General features: G+C 42.1%; 1 protein-coding gene and 1 non-coding gene across 8 annotated transcripts; both read left to right on the top strand.

The window, feature by feature from the left end:
• Positions 1 to 37: 37 nt before the first annotated feature.
• Positions 38 to 25,370, top strand: SNX5 (sorting nexin 5). 7 transcript variants are annotated; one of them, XM_035298418.3, is made up of 14 exons: positions 38 to 132; positions 369 to 451; positions 10,334 to 10,438; positions 12,085 to 12,195; positions 13,704 to 13,825; positions 15,165 to 15,288; positions 15,964 to 16,059; positions 16,991 to 17,096; positions 17,185 to 17,260; positions 18,293 to 18,332; positions 18,420 to 18,506; positions 20,345 to 20,504; positions 23,873 to 23,958; positions 24,612 to 25,370. In XM_035298418.3, the coding sequence occupies exons 2-14, from the start codon at positions 401 to 403 to the stop codon at positions 24,660 to 24,662; spliced, it is 1,215 nt and encodes a 404-aa protein (XP_035154309.3). In that variant the 5' UTR covers positions 38 to 132; positions 369 to 400; the 3' UTR covers positions 24,663 to 25,370. The 7 variants fall into 7 exon arrangements, with proteins under 7 accessions (XP_035154309.3, XP_078227551.1, XP_078227549.1 ...); XM_078371425.1 differs by lacking the exon at positions 369 to 451; XM_078371423.1 differs by lacking the exon at positions 13,704 to 13,825.
• On the top strand, positions 7,210 to 7,446 carry LOC118154372 (small nucleolar RNA SNORD17). The gene has a single exon (XR_004744239.1). It is a non-coding gene; the product is annotated as a small nucleolar RNA SNORD17 (small nucleolar RNA).
• Positions 25,371 to 25,714: the final 344 nt, after the last annotated feature.

The raw sequence follows: 25,714 nt of genomic DNA, 5'->3' as shown, positions 1-25,714 counted from the left end.
GGCTGAGTAATAAAATCCTCCTGCACCGAAACGCAGTCTTTCTCTAGACGCGCGGTGGTGGGAGAGTGTCTGTGGCTTCGCGTCCCTGTCGCGGCCCTGCGGTCGGCGGACTCCTATTGGAGCGGAGCAAGGGTAGGCCCCGCGTGGCGTCTTTGCCCGGCTCCAAGATGGACGGCAGCGGGGACTGGGAGGCCGCTCTGGGGGAGCACGTGGCGCCTTGCTCGTCTGCTCCCGGGGCAGCTGGGATGGTGGCGGAGTCCGGAGGCCTCCTGCTGCCGTCGGGCAGGGAGGCCGGCGGAGGCGGGGCCGTGGCCGCCCCTGAGAGGCGCCCAGGCGGCGGCGGTCCAGCCTCTTCTTTCCTCGCACAGCCAGGCGGCCCTTGCTCGAGTCCCGCGTCGTCATGGCCGCGGTTCCCGAGTTGCTGCAGCACCAGGAGGAGGACTGCAGCAAGGTGAGGTCCTCCCCGCCTCAGGCTCCAGGGCGGGCGGCCCCGCGAGCTCCTGGGTCGCCACATTCTTGGCCCTGCGCGCCCCTGGGCCTTCGCTGCGCGCGGCCATCCCCAGCGCTGGAAACACCCGTGAGACCCGGGCAGCCCCTCTCCCTCGTCTTCGCTGAAGGCTGCCCTGGGGAACCCCTGTATGTGTATTCTCGGATTCCCTCTTGAGGATAGCAGCAGAGACGCGGGACCTTAGCCCCGGCCCAGGCGCTCATACCGAGCGGACTTGTAGAGCTGATCCGTGGAGACCCCAGAATGTGTTCCTTTTAAAACCTAGCTTGACTTCGCGGTGACCTGTAGGTGAACAAGAAATTCACTTAACATGCGACAGACCAGTTTGCTTTGTTACCCTCAAAATGTCCCCCCCCTTCTTTTGAGAAAACATGTGTGTTTGGCCCAAACAACTTGGGAAATTGCATGAAGTTTCCGAACATGCTTTTTAACAGCTTTAGAAACGCTAAATGTGTTGTTGTGGGACTTGTGTAATTTTTAGCAGGTGCTCAAATACTTGCTGAACTTGGGTTTTATTTTTAAGTCTTGTCCATTGATAACTATCTATAGGCCACGTGTATCTTGAGGTCTAGAGGATTATTAATGCAATAAATCGAGATTACCGTAGCCAGTTGAAGATTCCGACACTAGCTTCCGCTCTTTCACTGGTTCTTCAAGTTTTCCTTGTTAGTTTTGTGATGCATGGTTCGTGAGCCACAACCTTTCATGGGGAATCATCACCGTAAGTTTTTCTGATAGATGAAAAAGAACGTCTAAAAATACAAGGCTCTCTAAAATGTAACTTGGAGCCCGTCTTACACATCTCTTGAAGTCAAAGGCACCTATATAGAGAAACTTGTTCATCTGCTAAGTAAATACCAAAGTTTCAAAGCGGCTGGATTGTTACAACAAAGGTGTCATTGTTTCGGTCATTGCTGAAATAGAGCTTTGTGTACCGGAGGGTCTTGTTGAGAGTGTTTTCTTTGAAAGTTATTCATTACTAAAACTGAAAGTGGAAACTTGAGACCACGATTCACTGTAAAACATTATAAAGGTACTTTTGTCCATAAAGGGTAGATACACTAGATGGGGATTTTCTTAGCATTTTGTTTTTTCTTTCTTTCTGGTACATTTCTTTTAGTTGTCTTGATTCAGAGTCAGCTAGGTAAAAGGACTAGATTGCTTCACCCCAGTCTGATAGTACAGTATTATTGCACCTGTTGTGTGTGTGTGTGTGTGTGTGTGTGTTTTTGGAGACGGAGTCTCGCTCTGTCTCCCAGGCTGGAATGCAGTGGTACAATTTCAGCTCACTACAGCCTCTGCTTCCCAGGTTCAGGTGATTCTTCTGCCTCAGCCTCCTTAGTAGCTGGGATTATAGGCACGCGCCACCATGGCCAGCTAATTTTTGTAGTTTTTAGCAGAGACGCGGTTTCACCATGTTGGTCAGGCTGGTCTTGACCTCATGATCTGCCCGCTTCGGCCTCCCTAAGTGCTGGGATTCCGGGGCCCGAGCCCGGCCTGCAGCTTGACTTTCCCACCACCCTGATCCTCCAGCAAAATTGGAGGATGGTGGTTTTAGATACTGCAGAAACTTTGTCCGTATCTGTGGTGAAGAGAGTTATATGGCTTTGTTTTCCTCTTTAAATGACAGGAATAAGGAGATAATAAAACGAAATAATCACCCTGATGCCTGGCTTTATTTTTGTTTTCTGATCTCTGCTAATGCTGGTTCCCTGCTGTGGTCTGGTCTAGGTGGTGTTAACTGAAAGACAGTTTGAGGCAAGTGTGAAATAATGGGAAACCAAGTCCTGGGCAGCCTCTTCTTGCCTTAATACAGTTTCATTAGTCAACTAAAATGTTTTTTGTGTTAAAATGTTTAACTGCCCTCCCGATAATTTACCCTGAGGATGGAGTTAAGCCCCACTAATAAGGTAGGAGGACATACCCTGATTCTTCGGGGTTTTGGATTCTAGTCCAATACTCATTTTGGCTAATTCTGCAAAACTGAAAGGGAAGATCCTGTCAAGCTGTGTCTGGTAGCCAGGCACTATTATGTTACATTCTTTAGCAGAAGGTGTTGGGTTTGTCTTCTTCAGAAAATATAGTTCAGGGGGAGAGATGCATGGTTAAGTTAGTTCCTAACTGGTTCTCTGCTAATGAGAAAGATGGTTTTCTTTTTTTTCTCACTGTTGCCCAGGCTGGAGCACAATGGCAGATCTCGGCCCACTGCAACCTCCACCTCCTGGGTTCAAGCGATCTCCTGCCTCAGCCTCTCAAGTAGCTGGGATTACAGGCACCCACTACCATGCCCGGCTAATTTTTGTATTTTTGTAGAGACAGGGTTTCACCATGTTGGCCAGGCTGGTCTTTGAACTCCGACTTTAGGTGATCTGCCATCCTCAGTCTCCCAGAGTGCTGGGATTACAGGTGTGAGCCACCGTGCCCAGCCTGTTTTTCAATTTTAAAATTTAGAAAACTAGGGTTTTGCTAAGTCTAGGTCCTGAAAACCAGAATGAAAACTTTATGACACCCAAGGAGATAGAACTGTCTTCCCTTCTCCCACCCTGATCGGATGGGAGTTCTCAGATGACTGGAATTTTTAGTGGGTTGGAAGAAATAATTGGAGATTATGCAGAAATACCCTTGTTCTCATAAAAAGAATGTGTACCTTCTAGGTTTGCAGAAAGACATTAAGTAGGTGGGCGCCATGTTTAGGTGCCCACTCATGAATCCATGGAGGTTGAATCATGTTACCATTAGTTTGTCAATCCTGTGGCAAATCATGTTTAACAGCATCGGGAATCCTGACTGCCTCCTGGGACCTTTGATTCTGAACAGCTTTAGGTTTCTCTGCTTTATGATGGTGAATGGACTGAAGCAAGTTGAGCACATGGAACGGAAAAGCCCTGCAGGGAACTTGAAACTTGTATTGAAGGACTAGGTGATACTTCCATCCGGTCTAGTGCTGTTTTTAACCAGGGGGTTCACCTTCCTTGACGGTAATAAGTTGGCCTTAACTTACTGCTTGGTTACATGGACTTTGGTGAATAATACCTGACCTCATACCTAGTCAGGAGTGTTTAAAGTACTACTGTTCTGGGAGTGGAAGCTGCCTCTAGGGGTGTTTTTATTCTCTGTTAGCTAGGATAGAGTGCAATTTGTTAGTATCGGAACAGTCCTGAACTGTGACCAATACCACAGCAAGTCCTGACTTACCAAATTTTGTGAACTGAAACTTTACGCTACATTTGCAACTATTTTCTGAGTTCGGGAAGTATGACATGCCAAGCTGCCCACGCCTTAGTTCCAGTTCAGTAACTTGTTCTCAGTGTTTTAAGGTACCCATTCGTGAATATTCTAAAAGGTCATGGTCTGCTCACATTCTTTTGGCCATAGGTAGAAATGGTTAAATTAAAAGCCTTTTTTTTTTTTTGAGACAGGGTCTGGCTCTGTCACCCAGGCCTGAGTGCAGTGGCATGATCACAGCTCACTTAGCCTTGGTAATCCCCCCATCTCAGCCTCCTGAGTTAGCTGGGGTTACAGACACATACCACCATGTCCACCTAGTTTTTGTGTTTTTTGGTAGAGACAGGATTTTGCCATGTTGCCCAGGCTCGAACTCTAGTTCAACATGCTAGGATTACAGACGTGAGCCATTGTGCCTAGTCAAGGCTATAAGTCTGTGCAACGCCCCTCCCCGAGCCCCAGTCCCATTCTGGTCGTCCAGGCTGAAGTGCAGTGGTGCTATCTCTGCTCACCACAACCTCTGCCTCCTGAGTTCAAGCAATTCTCCTGGCTCAGCCTCCTGAGTAGCTGGGATTATAGGCACGCAACACCATGCCTGGCTAATTTTTGTATTTTTAGTAGACAGGGTTTCAGAATATTGGTCAGGCTGGTGTTGAATTGAACTCTGACCTCATGATCCACCTGTCTCACCCCTACTGGGATTACAGGCATGAGCCGCCGCATCCAGCCAGCTGTAAATTTTGTAGAATTATTTCTGAGTCGTAAAATCTAATTTGGTAAGGCCTAGTGATCATCTAATTATTTATTTATTTTTAGAGATTGGGTGGAGGGAGGTGGGAGCATCTAATTTAGAGCTTTATAAAATTTTGTTTCTCAACCTGGGTGACACTGTTGACATTTTGGCTTGATCAGTTTTGTTGATAGTGTTAGTGATGTTCTTGTCCTCTGCTAGGATGCAGTCTGCTCCCCTCCGATGGTGATGATAAGAAGTCAAAATTGCCTGTTTGAGAATCACTATTTTAAATGGACTTCCTTCTAAAATGGTGTGATGGTAGGGTCAGGTTGTGTTACAGAAGGTAGTATTTGTGTGCTTGTTGCAAATTTTTCAGATTTTCTATTAATCTTACCTAAGGAAATATAACATGCCATGTAAAAATTAGCATTGTTGGATATCTTTGTGAGAATTAAGCTTTTCCACCAGTATTGAGGAACCTTATCAAAAGGTGGCGGGTGTTTGACCGTTACAAAGGGAGGGCTTTGTTTGTGAGTGAAGTGCATGCAGGCTTTGGACGCTAGAAACCTGAGTTTCTTGTGCTGCAGAGGGGAACTTGGTTTAAAATCCTGCTGTTTGAACATTTTGCCGTCTTTATTATCAGGGTCTTGTTGCTTGAGCAGATTAGGTGAGAACAGTTCTGTAGGCTAGTATTCTGAATGTCTCAAATAGCCAGGGGTCAAAAAAGTATGCAGTGAAGTTATAAGTAGTATTTAAGGAAACAACCCCAACTGTGAGAAAAGACTATTTCAGAGCTTTAAAAGTTCTGCTTTTTCTTATTGAAATTGTAAAGGAAGATGGCAGTAGGACATCTTTCATCTCACCCGAATGTGGTAAATTTGATCTTTTTTTTTTTTTTTTTTTAAGACAGAGTCTCCCTCTGTCACCCAGGCTGGAGTGCTGTGGCACAGTCTGCCTCCAGGGTCCAAGTGATTCTCCTGCCTCAGGATTACAGGCTCATGCTACCACACCCAATAATTTTTGTATTTTTAGTAGAGACAGGATTTCACAGTGTTGCTCAGGCTGGTCTCGGAACTCCTGACCTAGTGATCTGCCCGCCTCAGCCTCCCAAAGTGCTGGGATTACAGGAGTGAACCACCGTGGCTGGCCTGATTTTTTTGTTTTTTAAGTATAAATTTTCTCTACATGATCTAACTTTCCAAAAAGTAGGTTCTTCACCCATAATACCTATTTTCTGATTGGCCATTGAGGTGCTCTGAAGAGATCTAAAAGAGACTTGGAACTTGTCACACTGCTTCATACCTTCATATGCTGCCTAAAGGCAAACAGTACCTAAGGAGGGTGTGTAAGTCGCAGTTTGAGGGGCAATCGAGACTGAACTTAAGTTTAGAAATGGGAGTCCTTGGCTTGACTCTTCCCGTTTTTACATTTTGGCATAACTTTTTTAGGTACTCCTATATAGTCTGGAGAGAAAAGCTCAGTTTCTGAAGAGCACACACAAGCATTCTAGTCGTGGTAAATGGTGAGGAATACGAATCCAGATGGCTCCCCTTGCAGGGTTTTCCCTTGTTCTTTCAAGAGCACTTCAAAGCCAGGATATTGTGCTGATAGGTACTTGGTAGCTGGTTGGTGATAAAATGTTGGACTTCTTCCTCTGCCGTTCCCGTATCTTTCATGAATTTTGTTTTGAATTCTTGTTTTTATTTTGTTTAGAACTCTTTTTTTTCTCAAGACAGTCTTACTGTGTTGCCCAAGCTGGTCTTGAATTCCTGGTTCAGGCCATCCTCCAGCACTTAGCTTCCTGAATGGGCCCCTGGCTTGAGTGTTGGAATATTTACATCTGAATGATTTGGGAAATTTGCTCTACCTCAGACTCAGACCTTAAACTCAAGAGTGAAAGAAATGTCCAAACCTGTTTCCTATTTCCTGTTCGTCTCGGTTGATCGTGAAGTGAGACCATGAAAGGAGGGCAGTGAACGTCCTTAAAAACTCCCTCATCCACATGAGTAATATGGACCATGTTAGCTTTGTCAAAGAGGGCTTGTTCCAGCCTTGGTGACAGTGAAACTCTGCTACAAAAAAAAGGGTTTGCTAACTTGGTAAACTAGCAAACTTTTGGGAGGGAGCCTTTAAGGGATTGGGTAGTATGTAAAGGGCTTTAGCTCTGAATAAAGGAAACTGGAATTTCTGTTTTTTACTTTCTGAGATAGTTTCATGCTGCTCCTAGGCTCGAGTGCAGTGGTCTAATCATAGTTGAGTACAGTGGTCTGATCATAGTTCACTGCAGACTCAAAATCCAGGGCTCAAGTGGTCTTCTCACCTCAACCTCCCTGAGTGTTGGGATTAAAGGTATAGGCCACAGCCTATCTGATTTTTTTTTTAAAGACATCGCTATGTTGCCTAGGCTTGTCTCAAACCCTGGCTCAGGCAATCCTCCGGCCTCAGCCTCCTAAAGTGCTGGGATTACAGACAAGAATCATGCTGTCTGGCTGGTTTTTTGTTATTCATTTGTTGGACCTCTTTTCTTCTTAGCAGTGGTGTGTTGATTCCCAATAGGATTTCTCTGCAAGGAGATGTTTACAGATAGTGTAATTCAATCCTTTTGCTTTGTGAATTCCTTTGAAAGTGTTATAATTTCAGTATCTAGTAGTTATATGCATTTCTTGACATGCATTAGATATTTAAGGCAGTAATTCAACTCTGGTTCCGTGTTAATTCCACTCGTGCATGGGCTTGCAGCCTTGTGAAATGATGAATCAGTTTATCCATTCGCTGAGTGCGCTGCACTGACCTCCTTCCAAGCCTCAGTTCCTGTTCTAGGAACTTGAGGCTATTTAGCCTGCATATGCCCTGCAGTCTGCAGTGTTCTACTGTGAACTGCTTGTGTATTGGCAGGCTATGGGTAAGAATGGTTGGTGTCAGCAGGGATGGGGCCCTGTGGGTCCCATCTCACAAAGATGAGTGGTGAAAATCTGATCACTTGCTGTGACCCTTTAGTTTCTTATTAAGCTGATGCCTGAGTAGCAGCTATTAGCTATGTTAGTAGACTGCTCTTCTGTTAGAAGTCCTTAGTTTTTTTTTTTTTGTTTTTTTTTTTTTTGTGGGACTAAGAAATTATATTGGTGGCCTGAATTACAGGAAGGAGAGAACCAATGGCTAGGGAATGAGAGCCAATATCTGTAAAAGCAGAGTTGGGCTGGGCACAGTGACTCATGCCTATAATCCTAGCACTTTGGGTGGCCAAGGTGGATGGATTACGAGGTCAAAAGTTTGAGACCAGTCTGATCAACCGTGGTGAAACCCTGTCTCTACTAGAAATACAAAAATTAGCCGGGCATGGTGGTGACAACCTGTAATCCCAGCTACTTAAGAGACTGGGGCAGGAGAATCACTTGAGATGGAGGTTGCAGTCAGCCAAGATGGCATTTACCATGAAGGCTGATTATAATCCATGTTGTAAGTAAGGACTGGTCTGGTGGGGAAGTTCATCATGGACTGAAACTTTACCCGGAACTTTGAATACGTGAGGCAGTAGTTTCAAGGGAAATGTACAAAAGTCAGGTTTCTAAAAAAAAATTTTTTTAAGTTCTTAAATAGAGATGAGGTCTCATCATATTGCCCAGGTTGTTTTTTTAACTGCTGACCTCAAGCAGTCCTCCCACCTTGGCCTCCCAAAGTGCTTGGGATTATAGGCGTGAACCACCACACCCAGCCAAAAGTCAGTTTTAAAACTTAAATAATTACATTATCTGAGAGTAGGTATGTTTTCAATTTGATTCTTACAGGTGACTAAGGGATCTGGAAAAGAGGTAACACTTTATATGGCAAAGGTCTGGCATGCCCAAGGACAGACTTGATTCTGAGGCCAACTGCTATAAACGGCCACTGTAAGCATACTAACTTCTGTGGCCTAAGTCAGAGAGTTTGCCAGCAGGGCTAAGGAGTACTGTGGGTGCTTCAAACTTAGGAGGATGGAAGCAAGGCAGGTGAGCAGAAGAATAGAGCCTGGTAATTATGTAGCAAGTTCTGTAGCACTGCGGAGTAGGTTTGTTGACTAAGCATGAGAAGGAGCTAAACTTCCAGTCATACTTGGTGCTTCCTGAGTAAGGATACAGATGCTGACTTAGCTCTAACCATTTCACAACTTTCTATTCATGTTTGGCTCATCTGGAGGGCTACATGCTGCAGTATGAGAAAGTTCATTTAACTTCTTACTGGGGGACGCTGAGTTGGTGATAGCCTGGATGCTGAGGGAATTTTGCCGGTGTTCTCTTTGAGACAGTTCTTTAAGGCCCAAATACAGAATTGAATTATTTGCTTATTTGGTGGTTAAGACTATCACGTCAAGCGATTGGATTTTTGCTTGAATACCTTCCTAGAGTAAGATGTCTGCTTCAACCTTTTTTTTTTGCTGGTGAGTCGGAGGGGTGACAATGGGTTCAAGCTCCAACAAGCTCGCCGATAGGGGCTTCCTAGCAGTTTAGCACCAAAAGCAGCTGCCAGGTCCGAGGACCGAAACGCGAAGCCGCTAGCACTGCTGCACAGGGAGCCTAGAGTAAAACGTCTAGGCAAAAATGGCTGCTAGTGAAGCTTGGATGTTTGATATGCTGTGGTTGCAGTCACTCAGGACCTAGTGGTTTTCTTCTTTTTGTCTTGATCGCATTCTTAAACAAAAAATACGTTTATCTAGTCCCGGTGTGTTACCTCTGCATGGTTGGGCATATGGGAAAAAGGACAAAAACAGAAGATGATTATTAAGTGGAACAAAAAGCAGCAGCTAAAGCAGCTGGTAGTATCCATTGTAGCTTTGACTGTGGTGCTTAAGTGAGTCCCATTTACTTGGTTACATCCCCCTTGGGTCCTCCTATTTGAATTCCAAGGGTATCCCATGTGGAGTTCACAGGCTCACTGAGTTTGCTGGGCTTGCAGTGAGCAAAAATGGAATTGTCAGTATATTCAGTTGAGCAGGGCTAAAAGTCAGGGTTTGTGACCTCTTTAGGAATGTGGTGGCAGTTCTTGTGCTCTGTGAGCTATCTTATGTCTCCTCCAGAGTCCATGGCTACTTCTTGTGTCTTGCTCTCTTTATTCCTATTCTTTGGCCTGACTGACCTTTACAGATAAGCATAAGATCAGTAGAGTGGTGGGTATCCCTCTGCAATCACATCTCAGTTAATGGTTTGAGGTATTTTGAAAGGCTGTGTTTCCCCAGTGTTAACTTAGCAGAAGGAAGGAAGCTCTTATCAGAAAACATGCCAGAGCTGGAGTCACAGTTATGATCAAATGAAGTCTCTGACCTTGAAGCTTTATCTTTGCCTGCAGATATCTCACAAATGGGCATGTGAAAATTTAAGCCAAACAAGCAGATATTTCATAGGAGTCATCAAGAATTCATTTGGAAGGAAAGTACTTACGATGAGATGTGAAGGCCCTAAAGTATCTGTTGTGATCTTACTAATAGCTGGTGTCAAAATCAACTTCCGGTGACTACTTGCGCTTTTATTTCTTTGAGGAAAGCCATTGTTGCAGGCTCCCTCTGGCTTTCAGAAGGATAAATACATACTGCTTAAGGAAAAAGGGAAGTACTTAAAACTTCTAAGTAATCCATGTGCTTTTAGTGAATGTATTTAGTCTTTGTAGCAGATTGACCAGATTTACAAGTTTTAGAGGTTAAGTACATAAGTTTTTAGTCTTGAAGAAAAGACTAAATGCATATTGTTTATACCAATGCATTTGAAGAGCAGGTTTCCCTTCAGTTTCAAATAAACTTAGAAATGTCTCAGCTGCTTTTCAATAACTACTTCTCATTTTTGGAATAATTTTTTAGGGCCGAGTGAGTTTGGAACTAATACTCAAAAAATGTATTTCAGCTGAGATCTGTATCCGTGGACCTGAATGTTGATCCCTCGCTTCAAATTGACATACCAGATGCGCTCAGTGAGAGAGATAGGGTCAAATTTACAGTGCATACAAAGGTAAGTAGTACACAGTGGTAGCACATACAGTGCCGGCTTGCAGCCTTGTTATTCACAGTGGATTTAAGAGGTTCCCTGAGCTTGAAACAGCTGGTGTTTATAGAGCAGCACAATTGCTAAGTGAGAAGCTCCCTAATCTATCTCACTGCAGTCCATGCCTCCAGGTTCAAGTGATTCTTGTGCTTTGGCCACCAGAGTAGCTGAGATTACAGGTGTACACCATCACGCCCGGCAAGTTTTTGTGTTTTTAGTAGAGATGCAGTTTCACCATATTGGCCGGACTAGTCTCAAAAACTCCCAACCTCAGGTGATGCACCCACCTCGACTTCTCCAAAGTGCTGGGATTGAAAGTGGGAGCCAGAGCTACTATGCCTGGCCCCACCTTTGTTTTTAATTTGCATCCAAGGGAAGTTTCTCTCTGTAGCTTGTTTTTTCAGTGTTTACTAAATTGGGAAGGACCTTTCCCACATGTCTTTTTTCTTAAGGCCAGGGTGGCTTGAATAGCATACTTCAGTTATTCTGAGGCAGTATAAAGACTGGTGACATAATTTTCAGCCTGAGCTGATCAAAGAAGGTGAAGTCAGCATTCACTGGAGTGAAAAGGAAGGAAGCCAGGGACAATTTTTAGAACTGTAGTAAGTTAAAGCTAAGAGGTTTTTTGTTGTTGTTGTTTTGTTTTTAATTTATTTTTCTGTTTTGTCATAAGTTGGGGGTAAATTCAGGCCTTTTTTTTTTTTTTTTTGAGATGGAGTCTTGCTCTGTCACTGAAGCTGGGCTGCAATGGTGTGATCTCAGCTTTGCCTCCCAGGTTCAAGCGATTCTCCTGCCTCAGCCTCCTGAGTAGGTGGAATTACAGGCATGTGCCACCATGCCCGGCTGATTTTTGTATTTTTAGTAGAGACAGGGTTTCACCATGTTGGTCAGGCTGGTCCCAAACTCCTGACCTTGTGATCGGCCTGCCTCAGCCTCCCAAAGTGCTGGGATCACAGGCATGAGCCACTGTGCCCGGCCAAATTCAGACTTACAAAAGTAGAATTTGGGGCCAGGTTGGGTGGCTTGCACCTGTACTTCTAGCACCTCAGGAGGCCAAAACAGGCAGATCACTTGAGCCTGGGCAACATGGCAAAAAAACTGTCTCTTTCAAAAATGTAAAAATTAGCTGGATGTGGTAGCGTACACCTGTAGTTCCAGCTACTCAGGAGGCTGAGGTGGGAGGATGGCTTGAGAGCCTGGAAGGCAGAGTTGCAGTGAGTCAGCATTGTACCACTGTGATCCAGCCTGGATGACAGCCAGACCCTGTTCCAAAAATGTATGTAAACAACAACAACAAAAAAATAGACAAAAGCAAACAAAAAAATAGGGTGGTGATTTACCTTCCTGGAACTGAACTTCTACCAGTAGATTCTTCTATTGGATATTTGTTGCAAGCTTCATTCAGTAAGTTGGAATTTGGGGGGAATATCCTTAGAGTTCAGATTGAATCTTAGCTATTACTTTCATGACAGGAGATCGTGTATTACTGCTTTCTTCTTTACTGGATCATATCATGATGTATTATGCAGAATGTTCCCACTGTGGAGCCCAGGAAACTTAATCCACTTATCAGAACATGGTGGTGACCAGTTAACGTCTTTCCTTCCTTACAGACCACACTGCCCACGTTTCAGAGCCCAGAGTTTTCTGTTACAAGGCAACATGAAGACTTCGTGTGGCTACATGACACTCTTATTGAAACAACAGACTACGCCGGGCTTATTGTGAGTGTTTTAGAAAACTAAATAAGCTAGTTCTTTCTGCCTTGCTGTTCATTTAGTTTAAAGAGACTTATATCCACTTTTTTAAAAATAATAGATTGTGAAAAGTTTAATTTCATCTACCTACTACAGCATTTGCTAACTTGGTCTAGTGGAAAATATATGTGAAGGAATAGTGTTACAGCTTTGCGGTGATGCATACAGGCTTACATTATTTATGTTGTAAAAGGGTGTAAACAGTGTAATGACTTTAGTCTTATTTACCTTTAGGTTTGGTTTTTCTATGGTATGTTGTTTCCAATGTCAGTAGAATTGATTTCTAGGAAACATTAGTATTGGTAATAGTATGTGATAAGATTTCTCAAAAAGTGCTGAAGGAGGCCATGCCTGTAATTCTAGCGCTTTGGGAAGCCAAGGTGGTTGGATCACCTGAGCTCAGGGTTTCAAGACCTGCCTGAGCAACATACTGAGATCTATCTCTACTAAAAATACAAAAATATAGCTGAGTGTGGTGGTACATACCTGTAGTCCCAGCTACTGGGGAGGCTGAGGCACAGAATCACTTGAACCTGGGAGGCAGAGGTTGCAATGAGCCGAGGTCACACCACTTCCCGCCAACCTGGGTGCCAGAGTGAGATTCTGTTTTCCAAAAACAAAAGTCCTTGATCATTAATTCTTGGCTGCGGGAACAGAGACTTAGCTGATTTAAAGGAGATTTCCATGGATTTTGTCCTGCCAGGCAGACTGAAGAATCTGTCCAAATGATGATTTCTTATCATTAAATGAAACTAGTACGAAGCTTATATTTAGATATGTTCTGTTCATTCAAAATTAGAGCTCTTGATTATCCTTAGGGATTAGGAAAAAATCCCTTTGGAATACTAGAGACTTTATCATCTTGATGACTAATCGTTGGTGTTTTAGCATTAATTATACTAGTTTTAGGCCAACATTGAAGCAATGCAGACACTGTTGTGCTCTGAATGATTGTCTGTAATAGATAAACTGACCAAATGATTGCCATCAAAGTGAATACGCAGTTTTCAGGAAGACACTTCCTTTTAAATGGCCAGTATAAGGTTAAAATAAAAATACACAACTCTCAGGAAGACACTTCCTTTTAAATGGCCAGTATAAGGTTAAAAATACACAACTCTCAGGAAGACACTTCCTTTTAAATGGCCAGTATAAGGTTAAAATAAAAATACACAACTCTCAGGAAGACACTTCCTTTTAAATGGCCAGTATAAGGTTAAAAATACGCAACTCTTAGGAAGACACTTCCTTTTAAATGGCCAGTATAAGGTTAAAAATACACAACTCTCAGGAAGACACTTCCTTTTAAATGGCCAGAAGAAATAAGGTTAAGAAAAAAATAGAAGTTGACTTTTAAATAGCCCCACAGGAGTGGAGTGGTTGTCTCCTGTGGACCAGCAAGAGTAGAATGAGGCACCAACTAGAAAACCTCGCTGCTGGGACAAGAGGCTCATGAGTTCCTGCCTCTGCTGCAGATTCCGCCTGCTCCTACAAAGCCTGACTTCGATGGTCCTCGAGAGAAGATGCAGAAACTAGGAGAAGGTGAAGGGTCTATGACCAAAGAGGAATTTGCCAAGATGAAACAAGAACTGGAAGCGTAAGTGGGTTTTCTTGGTGGGCTCTGTCTTTTGAGAAGAAGAAAAGTGGTGCTATATACAGAGTAGAAGAACCTGACTTAACTTTGTTTAAGTGTAGGTGTTAATTAGGTCCCTAGTGTCCTTTTCTAAAACAAGTAGTACATCTTGCATAGTGTGGGACATGGTCTTTGTACTTCACACATTGATTCGTTGGAGGCCATTGGCACTAATACCTGATAGACTAGTTGTTTTTTTCTCATATGTAGAGCATACTTATTAGGGATGCTAGTCTGGCATGGTGAGGAAATAAACTTTTATGTCTTTATAAATTGCTCAAAATGGACAAGGCTTTTCTTTCTGAAGCTTGGTTACCAGAAGTTTAGAAGAAACTAATTGTAATGAATGCTGTTACATGAGCTTTTTTTTAAGACAGAGTCTTGCTGTGCTGTCCAGGCTGGAGTACAGTGGTGAGATCTCAGCTCACTACAACCTCTGCCTTCCGGGTTCAAGCCATTCTCCGCCTCAGCCTCTGGAGTAGCTGGATTTTTGTAGAAACAGGGTTTCACTGTGATGTCCAGGCTGGTTTTGAATTCCTGATCTCAGGTAATTCACCTGTCTGCTGGCCTCAGCCTCCCAAAGTGTTGGGATTATGGGCACGAGCTACCATGCCCAACCTGTCATTTAATTTTTTTCAAACAAAAATAGATTCTTGAAAAGTTTCTTTAGAATCTATCCTTGTACTTCCTCACCTTAGCTGAAAAGTACTCACCCCTCCCTTCTTCTGCTATCATCTCCCCCTCCCCAAACCCCTGTGTCATCTAGGGCAGCACTCAAACCTCCAGGCACTGAAAGCATTTAGCACACACTGAGTGGCTATCAGCTCTGGGGAATGAGGCACACTGAACATAACAGACCCAAGTTTTTACCATTAGCAATTTTAAAGTGACCTTTAATGTGTAGGTTGAGATAGACCTGCTTTACAATTTCTGTTAATTTTCAGCTTCCTTAAACTCATGCAGTATTGTATACTCAGGCTTCAGAGTTAAAGGGTTTTCATTGCTTTAAAGAAACAGATGTTGTATGGCTACTAAATAACAGTAATTGCTGTAGATTTGGGAGCCCATGGACTGTATCCGTCAAACCCAGTTATAGCATTGCTTTCCTCCATAGGCTTATTCCACAGATTCAAAAATGTCAACTGCCTTATTTATCTAACTAGACGCCAGGTTATACTGAAACACTGTGTGGTCCAGTTGCATTGGTGGCATGAGCAGAGCCATAGAATTAACCAGGAGTAGTATTTATTGGTCAGGTAATTGAGCTGTGCCAACTGAATGCCATGTGTACATCTCTTTCCAGTGAATATCTTGCTGTTTTTAAGAAGACTGTGTCCTCCCATGAAGTCTTTCTTCAGCGGCTTGCTTCTCACCCTGTTCTCAGTAAAGATCGCAACTTTCATGTTTTCCTGGAATATGATCAGGATGTAAGGCATTTTAGTTCTCTTTTGATGGGCCATTTCAAATGTTTATACTTTCAAAATGTACTTGATAGTTTCTAAAAACTTGACTAAAGTGTTGAAATTTCTGACACAATGGAAACCTTTTTAGATGCTGCTTTTCCTCATTGTGAGACATTTTTGTAAAACTCTGCTTAAAGAAAATTTTGCCTTTCCCCTTCCAAAAGCTAGGTTTCTTTTTAAGAGATTAACAATCCCAAACATCCCTTAATTTCTTAACAATCCCGAACTTAACTAATTTCATTTTAAAGGAATTAAAATTAGTGTAAATTTATTTTCTTCCTGGCTACGCTTTTTGTTGAAAGATGACTGTTACGCTGTTTTTCTTTTTAACATGTTTTGGTTTTTGCTACTTAATATGGATAGAACAGTAATTTTCCCAAGGATTTCAGAGCCACTAAGACTTAGCTTCTAGTCAGTCTTTCAAAATCTCTTAAGTCTTTTAGAATTAGATGACCTACCTTTGTTGAGGTTTAGCCATGAGATGTTTTAAGCTTGGAAGTTAAGGCAGAATTAAAGATACTTTATGCTTTTGCCCATACTAATGAAAAGGATTCCTTGAAATGTTAGTCAGAACTTCTTTAAAAGAACCTAGAAAAATACATACCATATAAACTGTTCTTTGGAATTTTCTTCCTTTAGCTAAGTGTTAGGCGGAAAAATACTAAAGAGATGTTTGGTGGCTTCTTCAAAAGCGTGGTGAAAAGTGCTGACGAAGTCCTTTTTACTGGAGTTAAGGTAAGTGGCTTGGCTGTTTGTGAAAATTTTTTGACTTAATTGGGAATCTTTTCTTTGAAAGAGATACTTGTGGAACAAATGGTTAACTTACAAGAAATGTAAGTTTTCTTCAAATTTTGGTAATTTTCATCTACTTACTCAGTTTTCACCTATTTCCCAAAGCACCTTGTTCTCTCCCAGGAAACTCAATGTGAACCTTTCCACGCTTGGCTTCATTTTCTCCTTTTCTATAAGCAGGGAGATTTCTCAGTTAATTTCTAAAATAAAGTACAAGATCGTATTTTATGCCATTCTCAGAACTACACTGTCCTTCCTTACTTCTGAGGCCTTCTCATTCCTTTGTAACTGAGTTACCCTTACACTTACCATCTGGTAGATCTGGCTTTGCCACTCCGGGGAGCCCAGAATACAGATGCTAAGTAGAGAAGGCATCATTAGGAATTTGGAAACTCGGACTTAAACTTGGTGCAGTTTAAGGTGTCTGGGACTGTCCTGTATCCAGGCATTATGGGATGTTTGGCATTGGCATCCTTTGCCAGTGTCTACCAGATAATCAGGATTTCCTCCCAGTCTGAAAGTGACCAAGTCAAGAGGAAAAAAACTCATTATCACACAGATAGGTGTCAACAGCTAAGTGGCCATGTTCCACCTGGTAGAACCATTGTGCCAGTGTAAAATTGCTGGGTGTTAGAGAGGATGCCGTTTTACTGGTGATTGTTAAATGGTTCTTCTGTATACATATTCTGCCAGCTTTGGTTAAGAAGTAGTATCGTAAATTTGTAATTCCCTGATCTGTAGAGGTTAAACTTTGTATTCATGTTTATTTGCCATCTTCTAAGCAATATGTTTTTATTTGGATAAATATAAAAGGCTGCATGGATAGTATATTTTCACATTCTTGAAATGTCTGGTTCTTTATTTTTTCTTCTAGGAGGTAGATGACTTCTTTGAGCAAGAGAAGAACTTCCTTATTAACTATTACAATAGGATCAAAGATTCTTGTGTGAAAGCTGACAAAATGACCAGATCTCATAAAAGTAAGTATCATTTACCATTAGTAACTTAGAGCTTTGCTGATGAGCCTGGCTGTTGTTGGGATAAAAAGAGCTGTCCTTGTTTCTGCAGATGTTGCCGATGACTACATCCACACTGCAGCCTGCTTACATAGCCTGGCTTTAGAAGAGCCCACAGTCATCAAAAAGTAAGTTTTTTTGGAAAAGCATTTCCTCTAACTTAATTGAAGAGTGCTGAGTGGTTTAACTAAAAGCATAAATGAGTAAAGACTACCATGGTTTCCATCCTGCTCTGGAGTTACAAGCTCACTAAGGCAAGTCTCCAGCACTCATCTTACATGTTCTCTCTATATAAGACACTTGTAACACAATTGTAGGGGACTTGGCCTCTTCTATACATAAACAAATAAGGTTAATGTGGTCAAAGCAGTAGTTTCTGTCACACTTAAAAAGCCTGTTTGCTTTAGTTTTGGGGGTTGAGAGTTTACCTGGCGATTGGCGCTTGCCATTTTGCCTGGTGATGCCCTGGACCACCTTTTTGGGCTGGGATGCAGCCCCAGGAGATCCTGAGAACATGTGCCTCTGTCCCTGGATCTCGAAGAGATTTGGTTATGATGGTCTGAAGAATAATGTAATGACCTCAGTCTGATACACAGCCAGTTTGATGCACAGTTTTCTGAAATTACATTCATTCATTGAATTAAAAATCTTTCCATTTTCACTCTTATGTATGTGTTTCAGTTTCTACATCCTGGGCATTTCTAGTGTAAGGCAATATTTTACTTAATATCTAGGCTTGGCAAAACAGGTGATACTACTTCTGACTTGAAATTGAGAGGCTAATGGGAGAACCATGATGAATTAATGTACTTACTGCTTTGGGATGCCCATAGCAGAGCTCATTAAACCTGACCTTGCTTAACACAGCATTGGCATTTAATAAGAATATTTGGATACATGGCAGGATAACAGAAGGGACACCAAGAGGCTGTTTGGTGGCTTACACTTACCACTGAGTGTGGTGCTGTAAATGTGTGTAATTTTATGACCATTCTCTCTATTATTTTGGGCCAGTTGAAGTGAGAGCACTACTTTTAAATTAATGCTAAAGTGCCAAAGGCTAGGACTCCTGAGTTAACCCATTCATGTCTTGCACACTGGTAAGATCATATTTTATAGGTGATTTAAGACCTTAAGCCCAAATTATGTGTTACTTCCAGGTACCTATTGAAGGTTGCTGAGCTATTTGAAAAACTTAGGGTAAGGATTTTTGTGTTGGTCTTCATAATGTATATTATATAACCTGTAGCTTTCTGCCTTGATGGTGACCTTTCCTTTTCTATATAGAAAGTAGAGGGTCGAGTCTCATCAGATGAAGATTTGAAGCTAACAGAGCTCCTCAGATACTACATGCTTAACATTGAAGCTGCTAAGGTAGGAAAAGAAGTTGCTTAGCTTATCGGAGCAGTACAAGACAAGAAGTCTGTTTAAAAAGTTGCTTTATGCAAAGGGGAAAAATAAAAATTTATCAGACTTGTTTTTATAAATGACATCTGGCGTTGTATCCTTATAAGCTGGTATATCTGACAGCACTGTAGGGGTTGTGTGGTGTAGACAGGTAATAGTTTGAGGTATTCTAGGTCATCGATATGGGACATAACATGCAGAAAGGGCTATTTCTGGGGCAGAGAAGGTTTGGGAGTTTTTATTGAATTGCAAGTATCCCTGTAGCCTTTGAGCTGTAAAGCATTATTTATAATATATATAGATAGATGAAGTGGTAAGCAGACAGAATAATCTTTGGGAATGAAACATGCACTCTTCACTGTCTGCACTGGTCTAAACGAATATGTTTTAATTTTATGTGAAATGTATTAAATCGGGCTAAATAAAATTAGATAAGCCTCTGATCCTGAAATGTCATCAGAAAGTAAAAGAGTAAAAGTTTATTTGTTCCCCCATCATGTAATTTTATTTTAGTTAATTTGCCCTTTGGCATATTTTCTGAATCTTGGAGTTTTTAAAAACACGATTTTTATTAGCTTATTTTCTACTTTCATGAAATTAAGAGGTCACTAAAGAGTTTTTGAGTATATACAAAAATAGGTCTAATAGTTTCACCCATCTTTCATTATTTCACCTATTTTTAAATGTATAATCTATACATCATAATTGCTGAATTTAGATACTGAGGTAACTTCTACTGTGTTGTAAGCTTGCAAAGAGGCTGAGCGTGGTGGCTCACGCCTATAATCCCAGCACTTTGGGAGGCCGGGGTGGGTAGATCACAAGGTCAGGAGTTCAAGACCAGCCTGGCCGACATGGTGAAACCCCATCTCTGCTAAAAATACAGACATCAGCTGGGCATGGTGGCATGTGCCTGTAGTCCCAGCTACTCAGGAGGCCGAGGCAGGAGAAATATTTGAACCTGGGAGGCAGAGGTTGCAGTGAGCTAAGATCGCACCACTGCATTCCAGTCTGGGTGACAGCAAGACTAAGTCTTGAAAAAAGATTGCAAAGAACCTTTAGATCTGACTGACTAAGTGGATCTCCAGGGTAGATTACCAGAAGGAGCAGGATTTGCAGGGTAGGGTTATGTTTCTTGCTACTTCATTGCCCAGTTATATTTTAGCAGCACTCAACTTGAGTTACCCAGTAGTGACTATATATGTGTTTAATACAAAAATATTTACTTTTTTAAAGTTACCTTTATTTATTGAATTAACTGGAAAAAATAGTCCTTTTTTTTTTAAGACGGAGTTTCGCTCTTGTTACCCAGGCTGGAGTGCAGTGGCGCGATCTCTGCTCACTGCAACCTCTGCCTCCTGGGTTCAGGCAATTCTCCTGCCTCAGCCTTCTGAGTAGCTGGGATTACAGGCGTGCACCAACATGCCCAGCTAATTTTTTGTATTTTTAGTATAGACGGGGTTTCACCATGTTGACCAGGATAGTCTCGATCTCTTGACCTCGTGATCCACCCGCCTTGGCCTCCCGAAGTGCTGGGATTACAGGCTTGAGCCACCCCACCCGGCCTAATAGTCCTATTTTTACTGTTGGGTAGTCACTTGATATAAGGAATTCTAAAAAAGCTCTCAACAAAGCTATCAGTGTTGCTCATCCCTGCTGAAGCTGGAGATTTAAAAATAGGGGTAGAGAAGGTATAGAGGTAGATTGTTACCACCTAACATCTCAGGTGGCACATTGTCACTTGGGCTATTCTTTAGACTGGTTTAGATATTTTAGTACGTATACCTCTTATTTTTTTTTCCCAGGATCTCTTATACAGACGCACCAAAGCCCTCATTGACTATGAGAACTCAAACAAAGCTCTGGATAAGGCCCGGTTAAAGAGCAAAGATGTCAAGTTGGCTGAGGCACACCAGCAGGAGTGCTGCCAGAAATTTGAACAGCTTTCTGAATCTGCAAAAGAAGGTTGAGCAGGGACATTTTTCTTTCTGTACTCTTTGAAAATAACTTCAGACTTAGAGAAATTGCACAAATGGTGCAAAAAACACCCCTGTAGCATTCACCCAGTGTCAGCACTGTATGCCATCTGCCTTGTCACTTGCACATGCATAGTCACCCTCATGGCTTTTGTGTGCTTACAAGCGTTGCACACCTGGTTTTTCTGTACCATTTGAGATCACGTTGCATACAGCACACTCCTTTTAGCCCTAAAAACGTCATGTATTTCCTAAGACTGAAGACATTCTCTTGTATAGTTACGGCACACTTATTTGATGTGATAAACTTAACTCTACATACAGTGAGTGTGCCATCTGTATTCTCATGTTTGTCCTGGTGTTGTCTACAAGATCCAGTGTAGGATGCATCTCATTATCTTATCTATTAGGGAATAGTTCTTAGTTTTTAATGATAGCAGTCTTTTCAGAGAATCTCTTTCCAAACACTGTATTTCTCACCTTTGGCTGGTTTGTTTCCTCATGTTTAGATCTGGTTTTATGGGTTCCTGGCAGAAGTAATAAGCCCTTGGGGTGTCACTTCTGAGGAAACATTGTGTGTCTGTCTCTCCTTCATTTGTAGTGGTAGTTTTGATTACGCAGTCAGATATTATCCAAATCCAATTTCTCTGCAGCATAGTTAACTATTTTAACCCCCATCAATCTGTGGAAAAGCAATTTAAGACCATGTAAATATCTTGCTCTTCATCAGACTTCCTTCCAAGGTTTAGCATGTATTGATGATTCTTGCCTAAACCAGCCTTTACTCTGATGGTTGCAAAAAGACAGTTTTCCTCATCTCCAGCTCAAGCTTTCCTGCCCAAGTTGACACCTGGCATCCTACTACAAAAAAGAGCCTTCTCTTCTCTTAGAAATGTCCATTATCTTCTTTATTAGAGTCATGGATTTTTAGTTTTTAAAATGGTTTAGAATTTATTATCCTACTAAGTGATTTGATGCTTGTCCAGACTTTGCCAGTAGGAGCACCATTAAGCTGGCATGTGGGTGTAACACCCCATCCTCCATTTTTTTAGAGCAATAGTCTATGCTAATCTTACTCTCTACTCCAGCCTAGAAACTGGCCATTTCTTCAAGGAGCCACAGTTCTTTTTCTTCAGGAATAGTTACCAGCGTCTGAGTATGCTCATCGTTTTGGGGTATCTCTGCTTCTGTGCCCTTGAGTGGACTGAACTAGGAAATGTTATGTGCATGTGTACATGCATGCCATTGCACACACATGCAAGTTTCAGGGATCATAAGTCTGGTCCATGTCCACAGGGTTTTTCTTGCTGTATCCACTTCAGTCCTCTGAGCAGAGGACTTTCACCATTTCCATTGAACATGCATTTAATATGTAGTCCTTACCCAAGAGGATTGTGTGGATCTTCCCTTGGGTTCTCAGGAGCCATGGAACATGCCAGAGCAAATGTTGGAATGGATTGCCCAGGATGTGACTAGTGTCATGTTTCCATGAAAAATTACTATCTTTCATAGCTTTCTGTGAACTTTCTTATTTCCCAGTGGTAGAGTAATCTGGAAATGGTCTGTTCATCAACATGCTTGAAGCTACCTGGGGGGAACATAGACTTTATATAGAGTTGTAATCATTTGTCTTCGTCTGTTTGGGATTATAATACACTGAGTGCCTTAACTGTAAGGCACAGAGCTTCCTGGCAAATGTCGTGTAGACAGGCTCTGAGGCTGTCTTTTGTATTCTTCCAAAGTTTTGTGCTACCCTGTTCCTGAAAAAAATGACTGCTTTCTTTTTAAAACTAACTTAAATTTTCAAGGAAACTACACACTTCAAAACTACTGAGTTGAAATCTTATAGGCCAGTTTCATGGCTCTGGCAATTTTAGAGGAGATTAAAAAACAAAGCTTTAAAAAGATGCCAATTTAGGTCTGTCTTTACTGCCTAAACTTTTTGCCCATGTTGATTATATCCTCTCTTCAAAAGCAAGATAGGTACACTATGTAAGAGTGTAAAGTTCTGTAGAATGCTGAGATTGGTGGGTCTTAACCTGTTTGCCTTTGGTACAAGTGCTTTCTGAGACTTGTACCTCAGCTGACTGTAGTTGAGTCAGTGGGTGAGGGCTGGTTTCACAGGCAGTGAATAGTTAGCGTATGGAGCCCCAGAGTGTGTGTAGGTCTGGAGGAAGGCAGGGAGCTGATAAAGGAATTTGGGCGAGGCCTGCATGTTCTTGGTTTGTTCTAATTTCCAATAGGTCTTTAATCTTGAATTCTGTTGGCAGGAGTAGGTGAAAAGGAAGCATGTCCTGTCTTGAATACAAGTAGCAGTTTTCACAGTTTTGGATTTTAAGATGTTTTAAGTATTTTAATCGACAAGTTACTGTATTGCCTTTATGGAAATAGTGTGATGCTTCGATCGATATATGTATGTAATGTGAAATTATTAGATCAAGCTAATATCTTTTTCACTGGTAATGCATTTGAAATGTACTGTTTTAGTATACGTTTTTGACTGTAGTCACCTGTTGTGCAGTAGATGTCGCAATTTATTCCTCGAGTTTAGCTGCATCCTTGTACCTATTCTCTTACTCCCATCTACCCCCGCACCCCACCCTCATCCTCTGATAACCATCATTCTATTCTCGACTTCTAGGAGTTCACCTTAAGATTTTACCTAATAAGTGAGATCATGTAATGTTTGTCTTTCTCTGTTCTGGCTCATCCATGTGGTCCCATATGACAGAATTTTGTTCTTTTTAAAGGCTGAATAGTGTTAGATGTCTCTACTACCTTTTGTTCATCCATCAGTGGACACTTCTCAATGGATTTTGTATTGTGGCTGTTGTAAATAATGTTGCAGTGGACATGGAAGTGCAGATATCCCATTGAGATAATTTGTTATATTCCCAGAAGTGGGTTTGCTGAATCATATGGTAGCTCTGTTTTTAGTGTTTTGAGGAGCCCCTATACCATTTTCCATGATGGCTGTACTAATTCATATTCCCAGCAACGGTGTAGAAGAGTTCCCTTTTCTCTGCATTGTTGCCAACACTGATCTTTCATCTTTCTCAGAAAATCCATTCTAGTAGGTGTGAGGTAATCTCATTGTGGTTTTAATTTGCATTTCCCTAATGGTTAGTGATGCTGAGCATTGTTTGCACCTGGTATGTCTTTTGAGAAGCATTTTCACAAGCCATTGGTGAAGTATGTGGCTCACCATCACCCCTTTTCCAGCCCTGGCCCCAGTCACTGGTACTTAGAGGTGTGAGTGAGGTACATCACATGTTCAAGAATGCCATTTGGTAGTTAAAGTGACCATGGAAATTATTTAGTTTTTCTTGGTTTCATAAACATTTTTTCTTCCTGTAGAACTGATAAATTTCAAACGGAAGAGAGTGGCAGCATTTAGAAAGAATCTAGTTGAAATGTCTGAACTGGAAATAAAACATGCCAAGGTAAGTCGTTTCCCAACTTACTAACCCAGTGTGGTCAGGCATTCGGGGTGGCCTTGTGGTGTTAATCCTCCGTGGTACTTAGCTGATGGGAGCCATTTGTTCTTTATTTGTAGTCTCATTTATAATGTTACCCATGACTAATTTTTAGCAACTTTTTTTTTTTTAATAGAGACGGGGTTTCACCAGGTTGGCCAGGCTGGACTTAAACTCCTGACCTCAGGTGTTCCACCTACCGGCTGTGGTCTCCCAAAGCACTGGGATTACAGACCTGAGCTACCTCTCCCAGGCCTAATTTCTAGCAACTTTTATTGTCTTTCCAAGGCCTTCGCCTTCATAGAACGACTCACTTACATAGCATCTCAGAAGTTAAAGTAAGCCAGGCTCACATTTGGGAGCAAGCCGGTGAGGGCAGAGGCACTGAACGTCAGCTCTTGGGCTGGTAGGTTTATCCACTGAGGGAGAGGAGCTCTCCTGCGTGAAATTGGTATGAGTGGTACGTTGCAGTTCACCTGGGATTTAATGAAGAGAAGGGCCAGCTCACTCTGGCTGACTTTAAATCTCCCATGAAAAGCTGTGTTGGTAGACTTCTGTTGTTACAGGTATATGGCAAGTTTTAGTCATTCATTGGTCTGCCTTGACTTTTTTTCCCACAGAACAATGTCTCCCTTTTGCAGAGCTGTATTGACTTGTTCAAGAATAACTGATAAGCCTTCCCTCTGAAGAAAGGACATGAATGTGAAAGCCAAGCATCACTTGCACTTAAATCATTACCACGGACGATCTATTAGCTTCAACTTTAGTTTAAAATTATGTGAATAAATATTTTGATTTCTACAAATCTTAACATTTAACCATGTTGGTTTAAAAATACTGCTTGCTACTTGGACATAACTAATTTTTCCTTGTGCATTTAATACCTCTGGGCAGAATCTAAATACTGGGTTCTCCTGTAGTTCATCTTTAGTTAGTTACTAAGAAAGGATATAGGAGACATGTGCCTTCTGGAAACAAGTAGAAACAATCACCTGGGCCATGTCCCTACAAACCCGTGAATGTCAGGGAGGTGCCAGTCACAGCAGGTGATTCAGCTACTTGAGGCAGGTGACAGACCTTCCATTCCTCACTGAAGGTGGGGTTTATGTTTTTGTTTTGCCCCTTGTAGTCACCTGGTGTTTGTACTATAACAACAAGAAAATTTATCTTTATATACTCTTTGCACCTCCTTTTTTGAGATACAAATATTTGAAGGGAGAGAAGTATCTACTGGTATATATGGAAACAGTGTGGTAAGATCTACATTAGGAAAGATATGAGCTGCCTCCCTAGTGGCCATGGGGGTGGGCAAGGGAGCGGTGTATGTCTCTGGGCATTTGTTTTTTATAAAGTGTATAATAAAATAATCATGCTACTAACATGTGGCCTGTTTTTGTGGAAACCAAAGTCGGTGTGTCCCAGGAATGCAGATGGTGCTAGGCTTTGGCTGTGGCTATAGGACTTTCAGGGTCTGCCCAGAGTCCTGAGGGGTCAGGGGGAATTTGTCCTAATCTTAACATTTTTGAATATTCCAGGCCTTCTTTATTTAGATTCTCTCAATCTTGGTTTGTCTCTTTGCTCCTGACCTGATGGAGGTTTGCATTTTGGCCGAGCAAGGGGCTTTACTATAGGGTAGCGGTCCCCCAACCTCAGGTCCAAGGCCTATTAGGAGCAGGTGAACCGGCATTACTGTCTGAGTGTCACCCCCTGTCAGATTAGCAGT

Source organism: Callithrix jacchus, chromosome 5, assembly GCF_049354715.1.
Source record: "Callithrix jacchus isolate 240 chromosome 5, calJac240_pri, whole genome shotgun sequence".
NCBI classification, from domain to species: domain Eukaryota; kingdom Metazoa; phylum Chordata; class Mammalia; order Primates; family Cebidae; genus Callithrix; species Callithrix jacchus.
Note: the sequence above shows the minus strand (reverse complement) of the source record. Positions and strands in the feature narration are given on the sequence as shown.